Source organism: Lepeophtheirus salmonis, chromosome 6 (assembly GCF_016086655.4).
Source record: "Lepeophtheirus salmonis chromosome 6, UVic_Lsal_1.4, whole genome shotgun sequence".
Lineage (NCBI taxonomy): Eukaryota > Metazoa > Arthropoda > Copepoda > Siphonostomatoida > Caligidae > Lepeophtheirus > Lepeophtheirus salmonis.
In genome coordinates, this window is record NC_052136.2 from 39,033,098 (window position 1) to 39,051,826 (window position 18,729).

An 18,729-nucleotide genomic window follows, 5' to 3' on the forward strand; every position below is an offset into this window, starting at 1 on the left:
TTTTTTCAATAAAAACCCGAAGGTTTCTTCATATGACGAAAATCTTTGTAGTCCACTATTTGGACTGTATTTTTGTTTCAGTCTATAACGGTGTATACTAGTTCCATCTAAAGTAATTAATCCCCCCTAGAACTTTGATTTATTGCACATCAACTGTGCCAACAGAGCAATATTTGGTGTCGTCCATTTTCACAAAAACACTCACATCAAATCTCTAAAACGACTGTTACACAACTGAAACTTTAGTGAGTAACGTTCAACAGATACCAGGTAGATGTGAGCAGCTTTTATTTACGGGTTCTGCCATCTTCACGTTGAGGTTGGAAACTTTTCAGACTACCCCCGTAATATAAAAATATGTCATAAGAAATTGGGTAATTACATTTACTAAGAAATATAAGTAAGCTCTACAATTGAAAATTAGCACTAAAACAAATACCCCTTTGTCCATTAGTCCTTTAAACTTAAAATATGGTGATATTTTCTACAAAAAGTGATGGCTCCAGTTGATACTTTTTTAAATGAATCCATTTTCATAGGTCAAGGAATTAACAGATAATGTCTTGCTACTTTCGTTTGCAAAGGAAAGAAAATCCTTCTTTTTAAGATATTTTTATTACTTTTAACTTCTTTGAATATAAATTATACTATTCTTCAAAGCTTCCCTTTTAAGTTGTTTCTTGTTTTTTTTTTGTTTTTTTAATGAAAGAATTTATAATATATAAATATATTTTCTAGACAACTTCTATCGTTGTTTATCGAATACTCTTTGATAATCGCAGATGAAGTAGCTTAATACAAGATCCATGAAATTGCTTGTCAATGAGTCATGATCCCATGATTAAATAAAACTTTCATTTTTCAAATGAAAGAAAGTACAAATCCTCTTTTCGATTTACCTACGATTGAATCGATTTAGAAAAGCATAATCACTAATCAGGAAATAAGTAATAATGGCAACTGCTAAGGTAAAGAAAATTCATTCTTCAGATTACAAATTCCAAAAAACAGGCCAACTGCAAAATTCACATAATTTACATCACTGTGTATAATATACATATCTATATATATATGTATATTATGAATAAATAAAAAATGTGTCATAAACTGAAAATAACATACAAACATATATGCATGAAAAAATTTACCTAGATGAGAGATCCATCTTTTAAATTTGTCAAGAAATTGCAAAACCAAAATTCAAGAATAAAATTTTAATAACTGTTTTGCACTAATTTTGAAAAAAAATTGTAGCAAATAGCACTAATTGGCATTGAAAAGAGGAACACAAACCTACCAATATATTTTTTTAATGTCTGATTCTTCCCTTTCTAAATCCGTTTTCAAAAAATAACGTTCGAGGTGAAACAAAACTCCGGTTTCATGTGGATGTAAGCCCAAAACTGATAAATATTTTGCATTTCCAAATGGTTCCCTGTGGACGGGAAAGCTAAGAATATAAGTATATTTTTTCACTGAAAATAAACTACTTTTCAAGGTATGTCGTTTTTTATGAGAACTCCATCTTGACACAATGAAAATATTCTAGGATTCGAGCTGCACTTCATGAAAATATTCAAAAACATGGAGTCATGAGCAAAGATATGAGACTCTACTTGAAATAGCAGTATAATTAGTTAATTTCAAAATGTTGCTTGTATTGTCAAGCTTGATCAAATTATAATGTAGCACGTAAGAAGATATAATACTTATTGGACATTTGGATACACGATACAATTTAAATATTCCAACGATTTTTGTAGATTTATCTGGACAAATTTTTATTTATTTGTTTTCCTTTTTGCCTAAAATAATTTTCAATGAAAGTGTTGATTTCGCAATAGAAAATTCCTTTTTTCCAAACAATTTTCGTTGAGTTATGTCTGTATTAATAGCAAATAAAATTAATAATGACAGACTTTATTCTTTTAGTTGATAGCTCTTATTGAATAGGATATCTATTTCATACGATCAAAATAAGGTAAATATTTTTTATTTAACAAAGTAGTATATAGTATATATTAGGGTGTCAAATTTTTTTCATATCTATTAATGTAGTAATATTATATTTGCCCATCTTTTGAAAAAGAAATTAGGCATTAAAAAACTAATTGGAGTTAGGAATCAATAAAGAACGTCATTTAATAATAGAATGTAGGTATAAAGGACAAACATTCGTCATTATCACAAATATTACAGAGGCGTTTGCAAGGAGAAGTCTGGTGGGGCTCTGGCCCCTTACCCAAATTAAGGAATTGTTGCTTTTTATTAGAAAATTTAATATATATATAGTTTTTTGTTTAAAAATTTAACGTAATTTTTCAAATTGTGTCTCCAAAAAATCATTTTTCCTAATTTTTTGTGAATACCTATAAATTTTTAAAAATTTTCTCCAGAAAATTTAATATATGAATTTTTTGCAGATATATTTAAAAATTAAATTTTTGAAATATTTTCCCAAAAAATTTAATATTTGAAATTGTTTTAAATTATTTTTTATTTTTTTGTGAATAGTTTTGGATTTTGGATCCGTTTTCCAAAAAATCAAATAATTACAATTTTTTCCAAAAAATTACATTTTGAATTTTAAATTTTTAGATTTTTTTCCTAAATGATCCAAAAAACACCGCCAAAAAAAATAATAAAAATAAAAATATAATATATATATAACGGTCCGTCAAAAAGTTTTGGAACATCACTTTAATTGCGTTTTGAGGGGGCTTGGTTAATTTTATGCAAAAGTGTCATTGAAAAAAAAGAACCCCAAATTTATTACCTTTTGAACACCTTAGTACCAAGTCTTATATTGACGAAACTGGAGCAAAATAAGGCAAGAAGTGGCTTGTTCAGTTCGCGCCGAATTTACCAATTCTGATATTGTAAAGACACTTAATATGTGCAGAACCCCCATTGGGAGGCTCAAGGTTAAGGTTAACAATGGTGAAAGCATCAGTAGTCGTCATAGAAGGGGAAGGATAATCAAATTAACGCCTGTAATGGCTGGTGGCACGTCTCTCCGACATATTGCGCAAAAAGCATTAAAATTACCTAAGGTATCATGGCAACCGAATTTTGTTCTTCTTTATCAATTTCCTAACTACTACCCACTGATTTTATGCTTCTTTTTAATCTATTTTCCGATGAAATGTTGAGAAAGAAAATTAAAGGCAACGACATGATCTACAGGGAAAAATTGAATTCCAAAGGTGGTGATTGCGGTTCTGCCTATCTATGCACACTGTATATAAACACATAGGAAATGATTCCGTGATTTATTGACATTAGTAGACTGCGACAATCTGGAAAATAAATCCTAGCTATATATGTATTTTGTATGTAATACATACTTTAACGAATGTAAATATGTACATACATTCATTTGAAGGGATCTCTTCAACCTTATGTATGATTGTAGACCCTATCACAAACATACACACATATATAAAGGTATAGATATAGAAAACCTTTAGAAAAAAGTTAAGGAATTTGTTTTTCCTTCTACGAATTTTAAAAAGTTTCCATTTTTACTTTACTAATCAATGACTACATATTACAGGTAACATCTGTATGTGAATAAAGGATGACGTGGGATTGATTTTGATATATTGTATTAATAAATGCAGTATTTTATATATTTTAGAGTGTCAACTATTTTTTATTTTTGTTAAAAAGTAAAGATTTAGAAATTGAAAAGTATTGTTCGAAAAAAATAATAAGAATAAGATTGACCAAGTTTGAACCATTTTTACGAATATTTTGAGGTAGTTCTACAGAGTGGGGAATCAAAACTGGCAGTATCCTTAAATTACGAGGTTTGATTAAGCAACCAAACGACAGCTAAAAGAGAAATGAATAAGTTTTGATTTTATCCTATGTCTCTTAGTGTACAATTATCAGAGCAATATAAAAAAGGTAACAGGACTGCAATCTCCTTCTGAACTGCCTAAAACATCAAGAAGTCTAATGACGACCCACACAGAGAAGAAGAACCAAAACTTATACAACAACAATATGGCTCACTTCTGGTTTGCCTCCATGTAGCCCTTCGCCAGCCCTAACCTCAACCCCCTAGACTTTTCAGTTTGGTGCATCTTGGAGAAAAATTTCTGCCACACCTCTCATCCAAATTTAAATTCACTCCGAGTTGCTATCATAACAGTTTGATACGCCGCCGATACAGCCTTCATCGACAATAGCTGCCAGTCTGTTCGCTGGCGTGTCAAGGCTTCAACATGAGATTTTATTTCAAAGTAGAAAAATAAAAGAAGTTGATTTGAACTTACATTGCATTTTTCCATAAGATAAATAGAAAATAAATGCAAAAACTATTAATCAATTCAAGCAAGAGTCGATGTATGGGAAAAATTTGCTCTCATCCGATTCAATATGTAAATGTAGTCAATTATTCGATATTTCTATGAATACACTTTGGCGTTTGAAATTCAGAACAGAGAGTTGCAATATAAATTAAATATTTGTACGTAAGTAATATCAGTACAAAATATGGTTGTATTAAAGAAGGGGGAGAGGGGGCGGTTGTGAGGAATGAAAAGACAATTACGATCCTTCCATTCAACTTTCTTTATTCCCCCCTTTTTCTTCCTTTATATAAATACTTATATACAAAATTAATATTCGTCAATTTATTAATTCGTCCTTGGATCCCTTGCTCCATGTCTTACTTGTGTCTGTTTGCTTATTTCACATAATATATACATGGAAGATCACCAAATACTACAGGGTGGCTCATAATATCTTACACACATTTTAGTCACATGAAGGATTTAATTTTAAGTACGATTTAACAATTAATTTTTCCAATCTTAAAATATAATGCAATTAACAATTTGTTCACTCCTTACTAATAAGTATGAATGTCATTTTTGTAATGAAATAACTAAGTTTAGAAACTACAAAAGGAAAAAAAGGTTGTTGGGTGTGCTTAGTCTTCTTTTATGTTAATTAATTAATAGGCTGTAGTGGTATTAAATTCACCAGCTGAAGTTAGCATTATCACCTATATTTACTATAATTTTAAAAAAATGCATAATAAATAAATGAATGTGACCAATTCTACCTCTAACCTCAGCATTCTCGCTTCCAAATTCCACCCTCCAGGGTAAAGGTCTTCTCCTCACGATACAGAAACATACAGGAGAATAACTTTAGGGTATCGGCAGCCAATGTTGCTTTTAATAACTCAATCTTTGAGTTAAAGGTATACCCGGCCTCACTCTCAACGCAATCTGTGCTATCTTGTCCTAAACTGCCTTAATGTTTGCCTCACTAGGTATTGTCCTAGATTGATCTAATTGGGGACGATGACAAAATGTTCCAGATTATTTGAAAATCTTTTTAACGTATTAAACAGTTTTATGGATACCTTAAATCTTTGAGAAACCCCAGATGGGGATTCCTAATACCTCATTTGCACATAAATACGTTTGTTGTTTTTTTCAAACACTCACTTATCCGTCATGGTTATTATTTATTTTTGCAAGGAAATAAAGCTCTTAAATCAGGTAGTCCATTACTACTTATCAAGAAACTTACATTTACTTTTTTATAGAACAGTTTTATGGAAGACCTAATATGAAGTACATTTTATAAAACACGAACGTGATATGCAATTCATTTATTCAGCGTAAGTATTATTAAATAAATTATATCCATTTAATTCAAGAGTGCCGTAGAGTTTATATGTGTGTAATTAAATTGAGCTGGGGATTGGTATATACATAATTATTTATGACTCCAAAGTCAAACTTATATACAATATACATGTGTCAGGTGCCTATCTTTTTAATTAAAAAAATACATTGGATTACGGAGAGGGTCAGATAAATGTTACTAATCCAAAAATATTTCTGAAGCAAATCTACTGTAAATAAAAAGCTTTTTATAAATGAATATCCAACACTTCTTTGTATATCACTGCCTTTCTTCCTAATAAAAACAGAAAAAAACACAGCATCAGTTGGTAGTTGTCCAATTCTTCCCAACTATGAAGCTATTATAGAGAATTGCTCACAGCTTAACAAGAAATAATCCAAGTTCAACCATTATACGTTTAGAAGGTTGATTTTGGAAAAAGAAACAGAAACTTTGACAGCTGATTACAAAAAAACATTGTCAATTTTGCTAGTTAGAAAACGCCGTGCCAACACTTCAAACTCAACATTGATCCCGTCAGATGATTTTTTTTAATGTAACGAATATACCTGGGGGTACATTGAAATCTGAGCATTTGCCATTCAATCATTAATGAAGGTTGAGTAATTGAAATTAATTCATACCCCGAAATATTAAAGTATAAGCAATTAGTTACAAAACAAAGCAAAATTGAGTTCTCTAGCTTACGTAAAAGTAGAAAAATGATTGTTGAACATACTCGACGAATTTCAATTCGCAGACTCCAAGAAAATGGGCATTTACAGGATCACTTTCTACGCTGTCAGCAAATCCAAAATGTTGCAAGGGAACAAGAGATCTGTCAAAAAGACCAAACTGGATCCGGATGAGTTAAAGAAAACAGCCCAGACCAATCCCAAATCCAAGAGGGCCTATGCAAGGATCTCTGGATTTCACACCAGACCGTCCAGAGAACTATCAAAAAAGTCGGTGGAAAGAATCTTGTGAGGTTGGAAAGGCAACTTTTTAGGCCAATAATGAAAGAAACCATCTCCTTTGTTGCAAGACTCTTTTGAATTAGTCTTTGGAGTTCCTTTGAACTCTTTTTTGACACTTTTGGCGAAGCTATATCCCTAATGCAAACGCCATTGACAACACCTTTTTGATTCATGTCAAAGGGAAGCCCTGCAGTGTCCCTCATCCAAAACATTGAGTCCCTCAAAGCCACTGTCAGCAAGTACTGGGACACCATGACAGAGAAATACATCCACAGCGGGTGCCAGGTCTTCCACCGCTGCCTCAAAACCATCGTTGTCGCTAAAGATGGTTACATTAATGATTAAGAGAGCTCAGACACATATCTATTTATATTAGTAATTTTGTTTAAATTCTATAGTTAACTAATAAATTATTTCTTGTTGAAGTTTAAAATTCACTATTCAGATTTTAATGGACTACTCCATAGATTGGAAAATATATATCAATAGTATTAATTTTGTTGAAACTCTATTGTTGATTAATAAACCATATCTTGCTGAAGTTTAAAATTCAATGAGATTTAAATTTTAATTGACCATTCAGTACAGGATCTGCCATAATTCCGATTCCGCTTCGAAGCTTTTAGCTTTCTTAATTGTGTTTTACTTCATTAGTAATAAGGCAAAGTTAACCCTGCTTAAATTCTTTTAAATTCTAACCTGGGAATTGCATGGCCATCCATCACTAAAATGAATATTTTAAACATTTATTTAAATACCTTTTTACTATTTATTTTATTCAAATGAATTAATAATCTAAAATAGTAGTAGAATAAAATAATTTTAAATTGTGAAGAATGTACATAGTGGATAAATAATTTCTAACATAAATTATAAAATATACATAATTATTAAGCAAGAAATGTTTCATATATCTCTCCATCTCAAATATATTTTTCTTATTTATCGTTGGGATAGATGAATATCATTTAAATATTTATAATAATTCCAAAATTTGATAAGTGCTCAGAAACTGCAATTAAATACCGCAAAAAATGGATATAATAATTATATTAAACATTGAGATAAAAAGTTTTTCAAAAAAATGATATAAACTAATGATATTTTCATTTAAGGGGTAAATGAACACCCCAGGAATTAAGGAAGCTTTCATAAAGTCTTACAGTGTGTAGGAATAAAAATTGAAATGCGTACAGGGCCTCTATGAAACAAATAAATTCTTAAAAACCTAAGATATTCTTCTAATCTTCGTGAAAGGATATTAAAAAATATTAATAATCATATAGTAATAAGGGAAGAGAGAAAAAAAAATATTAAAATTAATAATTCAACCTCAAATTTAATCTTACGTACCTAGGTTTTTATTTTTTGTTTTAAATAAAAAATGAATTATAATTATGATATGTAGGCGTAAAAAATAATATATAACATTCAAAAAATCCCAAAAGAATAGTTTGAATATTGTACATAAATATATATGATAATAGAAAAAGAAAAACAAAGTAACTATAATATAATTTTGTCAAAACCCCATACGTACTTTGCAAAAAAAAAAAAAAAAGTATATATATTTGTATATGAATATTTCATTTTCAATTTTACCATCATAAATAAATAAATAATTAAGAAATGCTTACACTTGGAGCAAGAAGGACCTCCATAGCCTGGCTGACATTCACACTTATCAGGTTCTACACATCGACCATGATAGCAGCGTTGAGAACAGACTGGCTCACAATTGGATCCATTTGAACTACGCGCATAGCCACGGCAGCAAACTTGAACAGGGCGCCATTTTGGAATCATCTAGAAGAAAATAATATGTATATTTAGATGACCGGAAGTTTCGCCGAGGGAACTTTCCCCCTGCAGAAGTTTCACCTTCATACATTTTTTTTATATGGACTAACTTAAAATGAAGGCACTTAATTCAAACTCGTATGTTGCAGCTTTTTAAGAGACTTTTTCATTAGAGTCTAGCATTATTTTATTTGTGGTTATTTTGTGATTAAAAAAAAGTAAAATGTCTGAATTCAGAATAATAAAGTACTTTTTAATTCAAGGGGTCCAACTCATTAAAATAATATGATAAATTCATGTTGGATATTTTATGTTTTAAATATATTAAAATTGAATTAAATGCGCTTGTTTTAAGGTAATTAATGCAAAAATGCATTACAAATGATTTCAAGTAGAGAAAACCCCATCTTAAATTATATATAAAAAGATGTATTTTTGCCATAATATATATATGAAAACGAAACATCCTAAAACAGTACATTTATTGTTAAACAAGTATGGAATATTAATTTAGAGATGTGAAAAAAGAGCCCTTCTTAGCGTAAGTTCATCACTCAAAAAGCATATATACAAAATAAAAAAACTTAGTAGGAAATGACTCTTTACTTCGTTCTCATAACAACTAGAGATAAAATCCAATAAAGAATATTTAAAAATGGAATTTAATAAATTGAAAAGTCGAATTAAAAAAATATATATATATGAGTATTTTTCTTAATAATAAAAAGGAAGGTCATCAAAAAAATTATAATACATAATTTGACGAATAAGGACCCTGATTTTACTTTATCGTCTGAATAACTTTACAATTTATAGTATCAATTTTTTTAGTGATTTTGGCTAATTTATTAACTCTTGTAGCCATAATGAAATAAAAGCTATTTTTGGATGAAGCAGCAAAATAATAACAGCTTCTCTCTCTAATTTAAGACTCAGTAGCATATCAGTTTACATCCTTTTAGACGTTGTTTTTACAGCCACTGTGAATGTCTCTTTTTTTTCTTTTTACATCTCCAATCATTAATAAAGTGATTAGCTATACCTCAGTTCGAGAAATGGTTTTGATTTGTATTTTATATTTAGAGCATCTTGGAGGAAAGGCCCAGCACCAGGTATATGTTCTTTGGCGATAAGGTTGTTTCTCCTCAACCTTTACAGCCACAGTGTATCTATTAAAAAAGAAAAAAGAATAACATTTAATATACTTTATATTCATATTTTTAACTACATGGATTGGAATTTAGTTTTACAGAAGCGAACAAGTACAAATACAAAGCTTGTCAACACAAAAACACTCTAAAAGGATTTTCTGATCAAAAATCAGTTTAAAGCACATTTTTATTCTTTAACAAATTATCACAAATTTCTATCAATAAATTATTCTCATAAATCATTTTTTTCAAAAAATGTAATTTTTCTAATTTTTTTCCAAAAAGTTTAACATTTGTTAATAGCTATAGATTTTTTTAAATAATTTCCGAAAAATTTAACGTTTGAACTTTTTTTTTCAAAAAATTTAATATATTAGACCATAAATTTTTGAAATTTCAAGCGTAAAATTTAATATTTGAATTTATATTTTTTCCAAATTTTTGTTACATTTTGATTACAAATATTTTATGGCTTTTTTACTAAAAAATTTAATACTTGTAAATAAGTACGGATTTTTATAAAATATATTTTTTTCTTTGTAGAGCACCTGTTTGAGATTTATTAAAAAAATTTCAAACAGCGGAAGATTTTTGAAATTTTTTTCAAACAAATTTATTTTTTTGTAAATAGTTGTAAATTTTAAATTTAAAAATCAAATTATATATTAAAATTTTAAATTGAATTTTTTTTTTCAAAACTTAAATTTTTCAATTTTTTTTCCGAAAAGGTTAATTTTTGTTAATAACTATTGATTTTTGAAAAAAAGTTCTATGAAATTGAACGTTTAAAAAAAATTTTATTTCATATTAGTGAATAACTTTCGATTTTTCAATTTTTTTCAAAAAAATGTAATATATGAATTTTAATTTTTTTCCAAATAATTTTTAAATAATGATTAATAAATTTGTGAATAAGTATGGATTTTTATAAAAATAGTTTTTTTTGTAGAACACCTGGTGATTTTTGAATTTTTTTGTAAGAAAATGGTTATTTTTGAAATTTTTTTTGAGAATGGGTATGGGCTTATAATTTTTGTAAATTGTTTTCAATTTTACAATCAAATTTTATATTTGAAATTAATTTGGAATTTTTTTTTTAACATCTGTAATTTTTCAATTTTATTTTCCAAATAATCCAAAAACGAAAATACTCCCGGCCAAAAAATAAACAAAAAACAACAAGCAAAATGCCCTTGATAGCAAAATGGTATTTTTGAACTTTTTATTAAAGTATTAAAAATTGGAATCAGAATTGGGAATTTTTACTATAATCGTCCCATCACTATTTAAAACTAAACAAAAATGTTGATATTCTTCAAAAAATACAAAAAGATATACTTAAATATCCCATTATTATTAATTGGATCCCCATATTTCCAGGGATTTGAAAATATTTCATTCAAAGACGATTTCCCGGGAAATGATATACCTTTGCACAGTATATACAATTGATTAAAATAAAGACACATCTATTTTTATTACTTCTGTTCTTCCATATTGTTTTTGTGTTAACTCACCACATATTATATATTTTTTTAAAGTAAAATGTATTCTTTATAGGTACATATATGGAACTAAAAAGCCAAATAATATGTTACTAGAGAATTGCTTCACTGGAAAATGGTTTTTCCATTAGCTGTCTTTCAACTCTAACTATCCTTCATACAAATATATATAACATATCTATAAATTCACCTACCAATGACCTATGAAATGAGTGAACATTAAAGAAAGGAAAACGTAGAAAAAAAGTAGAAATGATGGATAGCTTAGGCTATTTGCTAAATCCAACATATGAATCATACATTTTTTGTGCCTTGAATCAGGCATATATATATTTTTTAATAACATTCGTGTAATGATAGTTAAATTTTAAAGAAATGAGAAGGCTCCAAAATTTAAAGAGGCAGATTGTATTTTCAAAAAGGCTAAGGATTAGTGTTGTTCGTTAAACCGTATATTAATGGTACCAGGATATGGACAACTTTCAAACAAAACTGTTATTGGAATAAGTAATTACAGCTCCACTAACTGGTAAAAAATGCAAAAAAGATGTAGTAACCCCTCCAAATTCTGATCCTCTTCTAACAATTGTATGCACACATGCTGAGCTAAAATTTGAACAACTTCTGCATTGCATACCGGTGAACTCCATGGTCCTTGTCTTTTTGACACATGCTGCAATAGGGGTTCCTCCGGATCTTCTCCCTGGTGTACTTGGATGATCATAGGGGTCCTTGTTATGCAACCTTTGAGCTAGTCTCCAAGTATACCGATCTCCCAATAACGCTTGAGGATCCTCACGACTGTTGAATTCTGTTCCAGCAGCCTCCTACACATCTCGCGAATAAAAAGACCTTGTACTTGACAGATGTACCATCTTCTCGCTTTTCTTAATTTTATATGTCATGTGGTAATTAATTCTCCTTGAGAAGGGGGATGTACGGACTGTAGCCCTTTCACCCAGACAAAATCCGGAATGTTTTGCTTGGTACTATTTTTTTTTTTTCGTCAGTTAATCTCTTTGCTAAAAGAATTATTGACTTAACTTTTGTGGTTCATGAGAATCAGCGTGTCAAAGTTCATATAGATAAATGTTTCTAATTTTGTTTCCCCACACTATAGGTATACAAGGTAAAGTGATCATTTAACTATCTAAAGTTGTATTCACCAAACAGAAAAACTACTTTTGCAATAAAAAGGTTGTTTATATATAAAAATACAAAACTTACAACTTTACATATTATTATTGCTATTAAGAACTTAATTTTTTTAGTCATAACATGAGTTATATGTATCTCTTAAATATGTTAGTACTTGTTTCGAATAAAAGTACATATATATTTATAATTTTCCTTGCATGATATTCTACAAAGTTGTAATAGGATATCATGCTTCATTATACTTTCTAAATACATATAAAACATAAATGTAGTTGCATGTATCTAAATAGTACATTTAATTTAACTTTAAAATAAATAATAAAAAACTACTATTGATGATAATAAATATTTTCGTAGATATCTCCATTTGCTGTGTATCTTCATCAGCCAGAAGAAGAAGAAAAAAGATAATAGTGATTATAAAATAATTAAGAAAAAGTAGCTAATGAGCTTTAAAGCTATCTGGAGGATCACCAGCTCCAATCACCAGTGGCGTCATCAGGACTATATATTATTTTTGGAGGGGCTTGGTTTATTTTTAATTTTTGGAAAAAATAGAAAAATTAAGATTTTTGGAAAAAAATTCACAGCTGTTCTAAAAAAAATTTCAAAATTAAATATTTTGATGAAAAATTTCAAAAATCCATAGCTTTTGACAGAAAATTAATTTTTTTGGAAAAAAAAATCGAAAAATTAAATTTAATTACAAATATTAAATTTTCTATTAAAATTTCCTTAATTTTTTTCTGGGGGGAGAGGCTCAGCACTCCAGCCACGGACGCCCCTAACAATTAACTCTACGCATTTATGAATTTAAAGTATAAGTGTGGAATTTCTCATTTGCTTATTATACAGTAAGATTTGTGTTCCCACCCACAAGAATTCTAATCCAGATTCCATTTTGGGAAAAAGTATTCTAGTATTGACTTAGTTATTAGGTATATTTAAGTTAGAAAAATTTATCTCCCGTTTGCATTTTCTACCTAGATACGAATAGATACTATATTCCATGCATATGTTCAAGTCAGAAAAGTAAAACAAATTTAATATTTGTTTTATCTATGCTGAAAATCATTGTTCATATTTTTTCTATACATATGTACATACTCAAAATAGAAGGAAGAAAAAATAGCTTTGACTGCTACATATTATATGTGTGTATGTATGTGTAAAAAGCAGTAAGGAAAAAAGTGTGGATAAGTAGACGAAAAATAAAACACATCCATACACATACAAAAGTCTAATTTTTCTTACATTTTCTAATTTCTAGATAACATCGATGAAAAAAATGAAAAAAAGTTTCATGAATAAAGAAAGAGAATTTTAGTTCTAGCAAAGACAAAAAAAAGGTACTTAAATTATTCTCTCAAGATTTTTTCCCCTTTCATAATAAAATTACATACATAGTACTCCAGACAAATGTACTATAGTATATAGGTATGCAGATAGACTATAATAATTGATCGGACTTATAATGTTAGATATACACTCATGTAGTGTATTGCTGGAGATGAAACAAAAATATGGGGTAATCGAGTCAAAGGTGAGGGGGGAAAAAAGTCATTGACTATACTTTTATAGTTATAAAGAACTATAATTATAATAGTTTTTTTACTCTTCTTGAATGAAAGAAGTACATTCATTCATTGTATTGTATTGTAAGTGCACCATAAAAATTAATGTTTAAAGATGAAAGAGAAGTAATGAAGCGGAACATTATATTGATTAAAAATCACTCAACTTTATTTAATAAAATAAAATAAACACATAACGCAGTGTTTGGAATTATTCTGACTCCTTGTATATTGTGGTATATTCCCCACACAGATAAACCGTTCCTTATATTTTGATTAAAAATTTAGTAATAACTGTATATTGAAGTATACAACAATTTTTGTAGTTGTTGATTAATTTCTATCTATTAGTGTTGTGTCAGTCCTGATTTAGGACTGCAGTCCAATCCAGTTAAGTCTCAGTTCGGTAAACTTCAGTCCTGCATATCAGGCCTAAAACTTGTAAAGCTTTGTCCTTGGTGACGTCCCTCAACTTTATTTATTTTTTATTAAATAGGTCTAGGGCTGACAGTCTTAAAGACCGGTTAAAGATCTGATAAGTTTGGTCCTAATACTGAACTTTACCGAATCCATAATGATATAAACAATACTAGTTCCAACTATGCCTGTATATTAATGTAATAAAAGTGTATAATTTTGCATAGGGGGAGTAATTGATTTGATACCTAGACTTAAAATTTTGGTTATTAATTACTATACAAACTTGCAATTAAAAAGGTTGTTGAATAATATTGGTTTCATTTCGATTATTTAAATTTTACAGTATTAAAATGACGGGATTGAAAATCAAGTAAATGCCCGTTTAAGATTATTTTTTACAATTATTTTACACGTATCTTGTCTAAAATATATTATTTTAAATAATTTATATTGAACAAAATGTTTTTTTCAAATTTTCAGGGTCATTAAATTATTTTTCGGTTTATTCTCTATATATATAACAAAAATGCTTATAATTTATAATCATAGTCATGGACATTGATGAAAATAATATTAATATGGAAGAGTAGATTTAATAGTTACTATCTGAACATTTTTTTTTTCAAAAAGGCATTGTCATTGTTCTTATATTTTTGAAAAGAGAACATATCACTTATAAGTATAAAGTAATCACTGGTGTGTGAAAGACAAAGAGTAACAACACTGAGGATTTGACGCAGAGTTATAAATAAATGTAAGACCTTGATAGGCTCGGAGTACAATTGAGGATCCACATCAGAGTAATTCCTATCATTATTATTACTAGAGACGGAGTGAGATAAGACTTATAAAAATTACATAAATGTACGTCTAAAATCTAAATACTTACTAACAGGAGTGTAGAAACTATATAATATATATTAAACTTGACATTGAAATTTAAAAATAAAATAAAAAACAAGAAATCAAATAAATGTAGAACATTTATTACGTAAAGAATCTTATAATTTAGCACTGTTGGTTGAATAACAATTTATTTTTCATATACGCATCTATTATTTGAATTAGAAGTAGACAAAAACACTTGGAAGTTCAAAAAGTGAGATCAACATAAATATATTATGTAGCAAAACACAAAAATAGTATTTCTAAAATATAAAAAGCAACTTTGTACATATATTTAATTACATATTTGAATCCCTAAAAAGATACTGAAGTAAATATTTACATAGAGCAAAACATAAAAACACGACAGTCCATATCAAATATGTAAATGTATTTGGTAAACACTTGTATATTTTTGCTTAACAAGAATGATAATAACTATTATACGTAATTAAATTATCGAATGGTGTTGGAAAAGCCGTTGTAAATATAATTATAATATTTTTTTTTTTTTTGAATGTGCTGTCAGCATACAAAAGCCATCATTAAGTATGTATTTATGTATATATTTGAGTGTGTTAAAAAAAAGAGTAATATATGACGTAAAATTTCTTATACAGGGGCCGGCGACAAAATTGGCGTAAAAACCTTGCCTCAAAAATTGATGGTATTTCTATGGAATCCATTTCTTGTAGGCTCAATGACCTTCTCACTCTTGGTTCTGAAGAAAGCACGAGACTTTTTCATACAAATCCTGTCCATTTTGATAATTTCTTCCTTGATGTAGTTTACTTGTGAGGTCTTAGTGGTATAAAGACGCCTATTAATATAAGATTCCAGGTAATTACCTATAAAATAGCTGTCGTGGAAAAAAGTTATTATACTGCCCAAAGTCAAGTCTCAAGTCTTTGCTCACTAGTCCATGTCCTTGACCATTTTTATTGAGTAAAATTTAAGTTCTTGAATATGTTCATAGACTCTAGTTCAAGTCCACATACAATAAAATATATTTGAAAGAATACCTTGTATCCAATGAAAAAATTGAAATGCCTTTCATAGATTTGAAAATTAATTGATTGTGTGATCAATTTGAGTCACAAGGCTTCAAAATATGGACTCAAGTACAAAACGAGTAACAAGTCTCTACCTTGCCGTTTCATTAATTTTTTTGCGAGTAGCTATGAGATGAGGGAAATAAACATGAACCTAACTGTAAACTGTACCTAAGCCTGATATATGCAGGAATTACTCCGATGTCGATCTTCAATTCTACACCGAGTCAAACAAAGACTTATACATATTACTCCTCAGCGTTACTCTCCGTCATTCATGAGCAAAAGCATTCATGGTTACACTTTATATTTATACGTAGTTCTGCGCCAATTTTATTGTAAATCTCTGTATATGTATTAGAGGTTTGTTGTACGAATTTTTAATTCATTTAAATTGTCAGAAAACAGATATATAAAATTATTATTATTTCAACTAATTATTGAAGAATAATGCAAAAGGAAGTCAGTTAAGAATAAAATAAAATGAAAAAAGGGGAAAAATTATATATAAAAAAATTATGTTTTATTTTTTTAACGAAGAAAAGAGATAGAGAGGGAGAAAGAGAGCGAGCTACCATCTTTATTAATCTAATCTCTTTTGGCAGACTTTAATTTTAAATAAGAATAAAAAAGAAATTAAAAATATGCAAATTATATCATCAATTCTTACGCCTTTTGTTCTGTACAAACATTGGATCCTGACAAAATTGGTAATGGGCTGTGATGGCGAAAGTCCAAGGAGGAGGATGACTCAAAAACTTTGCTTCCAAGGTTGTTTCCGTGATATGGTGAATTATCCGAATTACAGTTGATGGATCCAATGAGTAGAAAAATAGGGAATATGAAGACGAACATTGTGTCTGAAAAAAAAAGTTAAAAAAAAAATGGTTAATACTTTTTAACAAATTGCAATAATAGTTTTATCATATCATACAAAAAATAATGGAGCTATTGGTGTTCAAACTTGGCCCAAGACCGATTTGTTTTCTGTTCAGTCTTAATAATTTTTTTAAAACCATTTTGAACAAATATTCCGATCAGATGTATTTCATAACGTGGACTGAGTTTTTGGGTCATATGCTAAGCACAATTTTTTATTTCTTAGATCGACCGTTGCTGATGTTTTCATACTTTATTAAACAAAGAGTTCAGCAAAATATGAAATTATCTAGCCTTTGAAAATTTGAAAAGTACTCCTACAAGCAAATCAAGAGAATAAGGCGTTCGGCCATTAAAGTCATTAACACAGATTTAAAGAATAAAAAAATTATATCCATAATCTTTATACATGAAAGAACACAATATATGTAATACTAAAGGTTTTAAAACGGTACCATTGTCTCATTATGGCCGTTTGTGCAAACCAATCTGTGTGAAAACTTGCTCAGGTATTTTCTACACAACTTTATAAATTTTAAACCTATGAACCACTTTAAAATTTTTATGAACTCATTGCATTGATGTTCAAAATTTGGAAACACACATGAGGTCATTCACAATACATCAAAAAACCGGTCTAGATCGAATTATAAATGAGACTGATTAAAACTTCTATAAATAACTTAATTATTTCGGTCCATCAACAATTATACCGGTCTAAATTTTCCAAACCACAATCCCAATACTAGTAGCTATGTAGCCTAAAAAGGTTAGGTGATTTGCTTCTTTTATTGTGTGTTAGTATTTAAGGTACTACATACAAAAGGGCTCTTAGAAAACCAAAGAAACGCCCCCTCCTTCTCTAAGCCCCTATCAAAGTGTTCATCTGTTATTATTATTCTTACAAATATATACTAAAATACTTATTCACGTATCGATTAATGGAATGAATTGGTTAACATTATATCAACTTTTTTAAGAAGTTAATTGAACAATTAAATAGACCTGGAATATATGCGGATTATATATTTAATCAATGATGTATTTAATGATGCAAATGAGCATGAAAAAAACTAGTCATTTCAATAGTTATATATAGGGGCTTTAGAGCAGAGAAAAAAAGCTATATTTTGTTTAATAATTTTAAATAAGCCTTATTGTTAATAATAAATAATATATTATGTAATTATTTAACCTAAAAAGTATTTCATGAATGAAAATGTCTTAAATGCAGTTAAATGTACAATCAGGGACTAAAATAAATCAATGGATTAATAGGTATCCTTTTAAATTTGTAATCTTACAAAAATGAATATATGTAACTAGAACACAAAAATTACTTCAAAAACTATTCATCGTATCATCACTAGTGATGGAAAATGGTAGGAATAGGGATTTTATAGAGTGCAAGGAGAAGGAAGGAGCGAGAATTGACATAGTTATTTTTTAATTAATAAATAATCATTAATAGACTGGATAAAATAAGCTGCCTATTTTACAATTTTGGTGTTTTGGTGCGATAGTTTCAGTTATCGTTTAAAAATTATTTGGATAATTGGTATAATTTTTTGGTTATTGGTGACAGAACCAAACATTATAGATTTATCGGTTCTTGATCAAATTAACTCGTGTCAAAGATCAAGAAATTGACTAACATTGGAGTTGAAGTTGTATTT

The 18,729-nt window shown here is 28.6% G+C and overlaps 1 protein-coding gene across 6 annotated transcripts in view; it reads right to left on the bottom strand.

Annotated features, from left to right (window-relative positions):
- Positions 1–18,729, bottom strand: part of LOC121119790 (uncharacterized) — a 245,522-nt gene that overhangs the window by 47,742 nt on the left and 179,051 nt on the right. For all 6 annotated transcript variants that reach the window (XM_071889418.1, XM_071889417.1, XM_071889415.1 and 3 more), the window contains 3 exons: positions 16,845–17,034; positions 9,472–9,598; positions 8,267–8,435 (listed from right to left, as the gene is read on the bottom strand). In XM_071889418.1, the coding sequence (XP_071745519.1) occupies positions 8,267–8,435; positions 9,472–9,598; positions 16,845–17,029 (481 nt within the window). In that variant the 5' untranslated portion in view covers positions 17,030–17,034. The remainder of the gene's footprint in view (positions 1–8,266; positions 8,436–9,471; positions 9,599–16,844; positions 17,035–18,729) is intronic.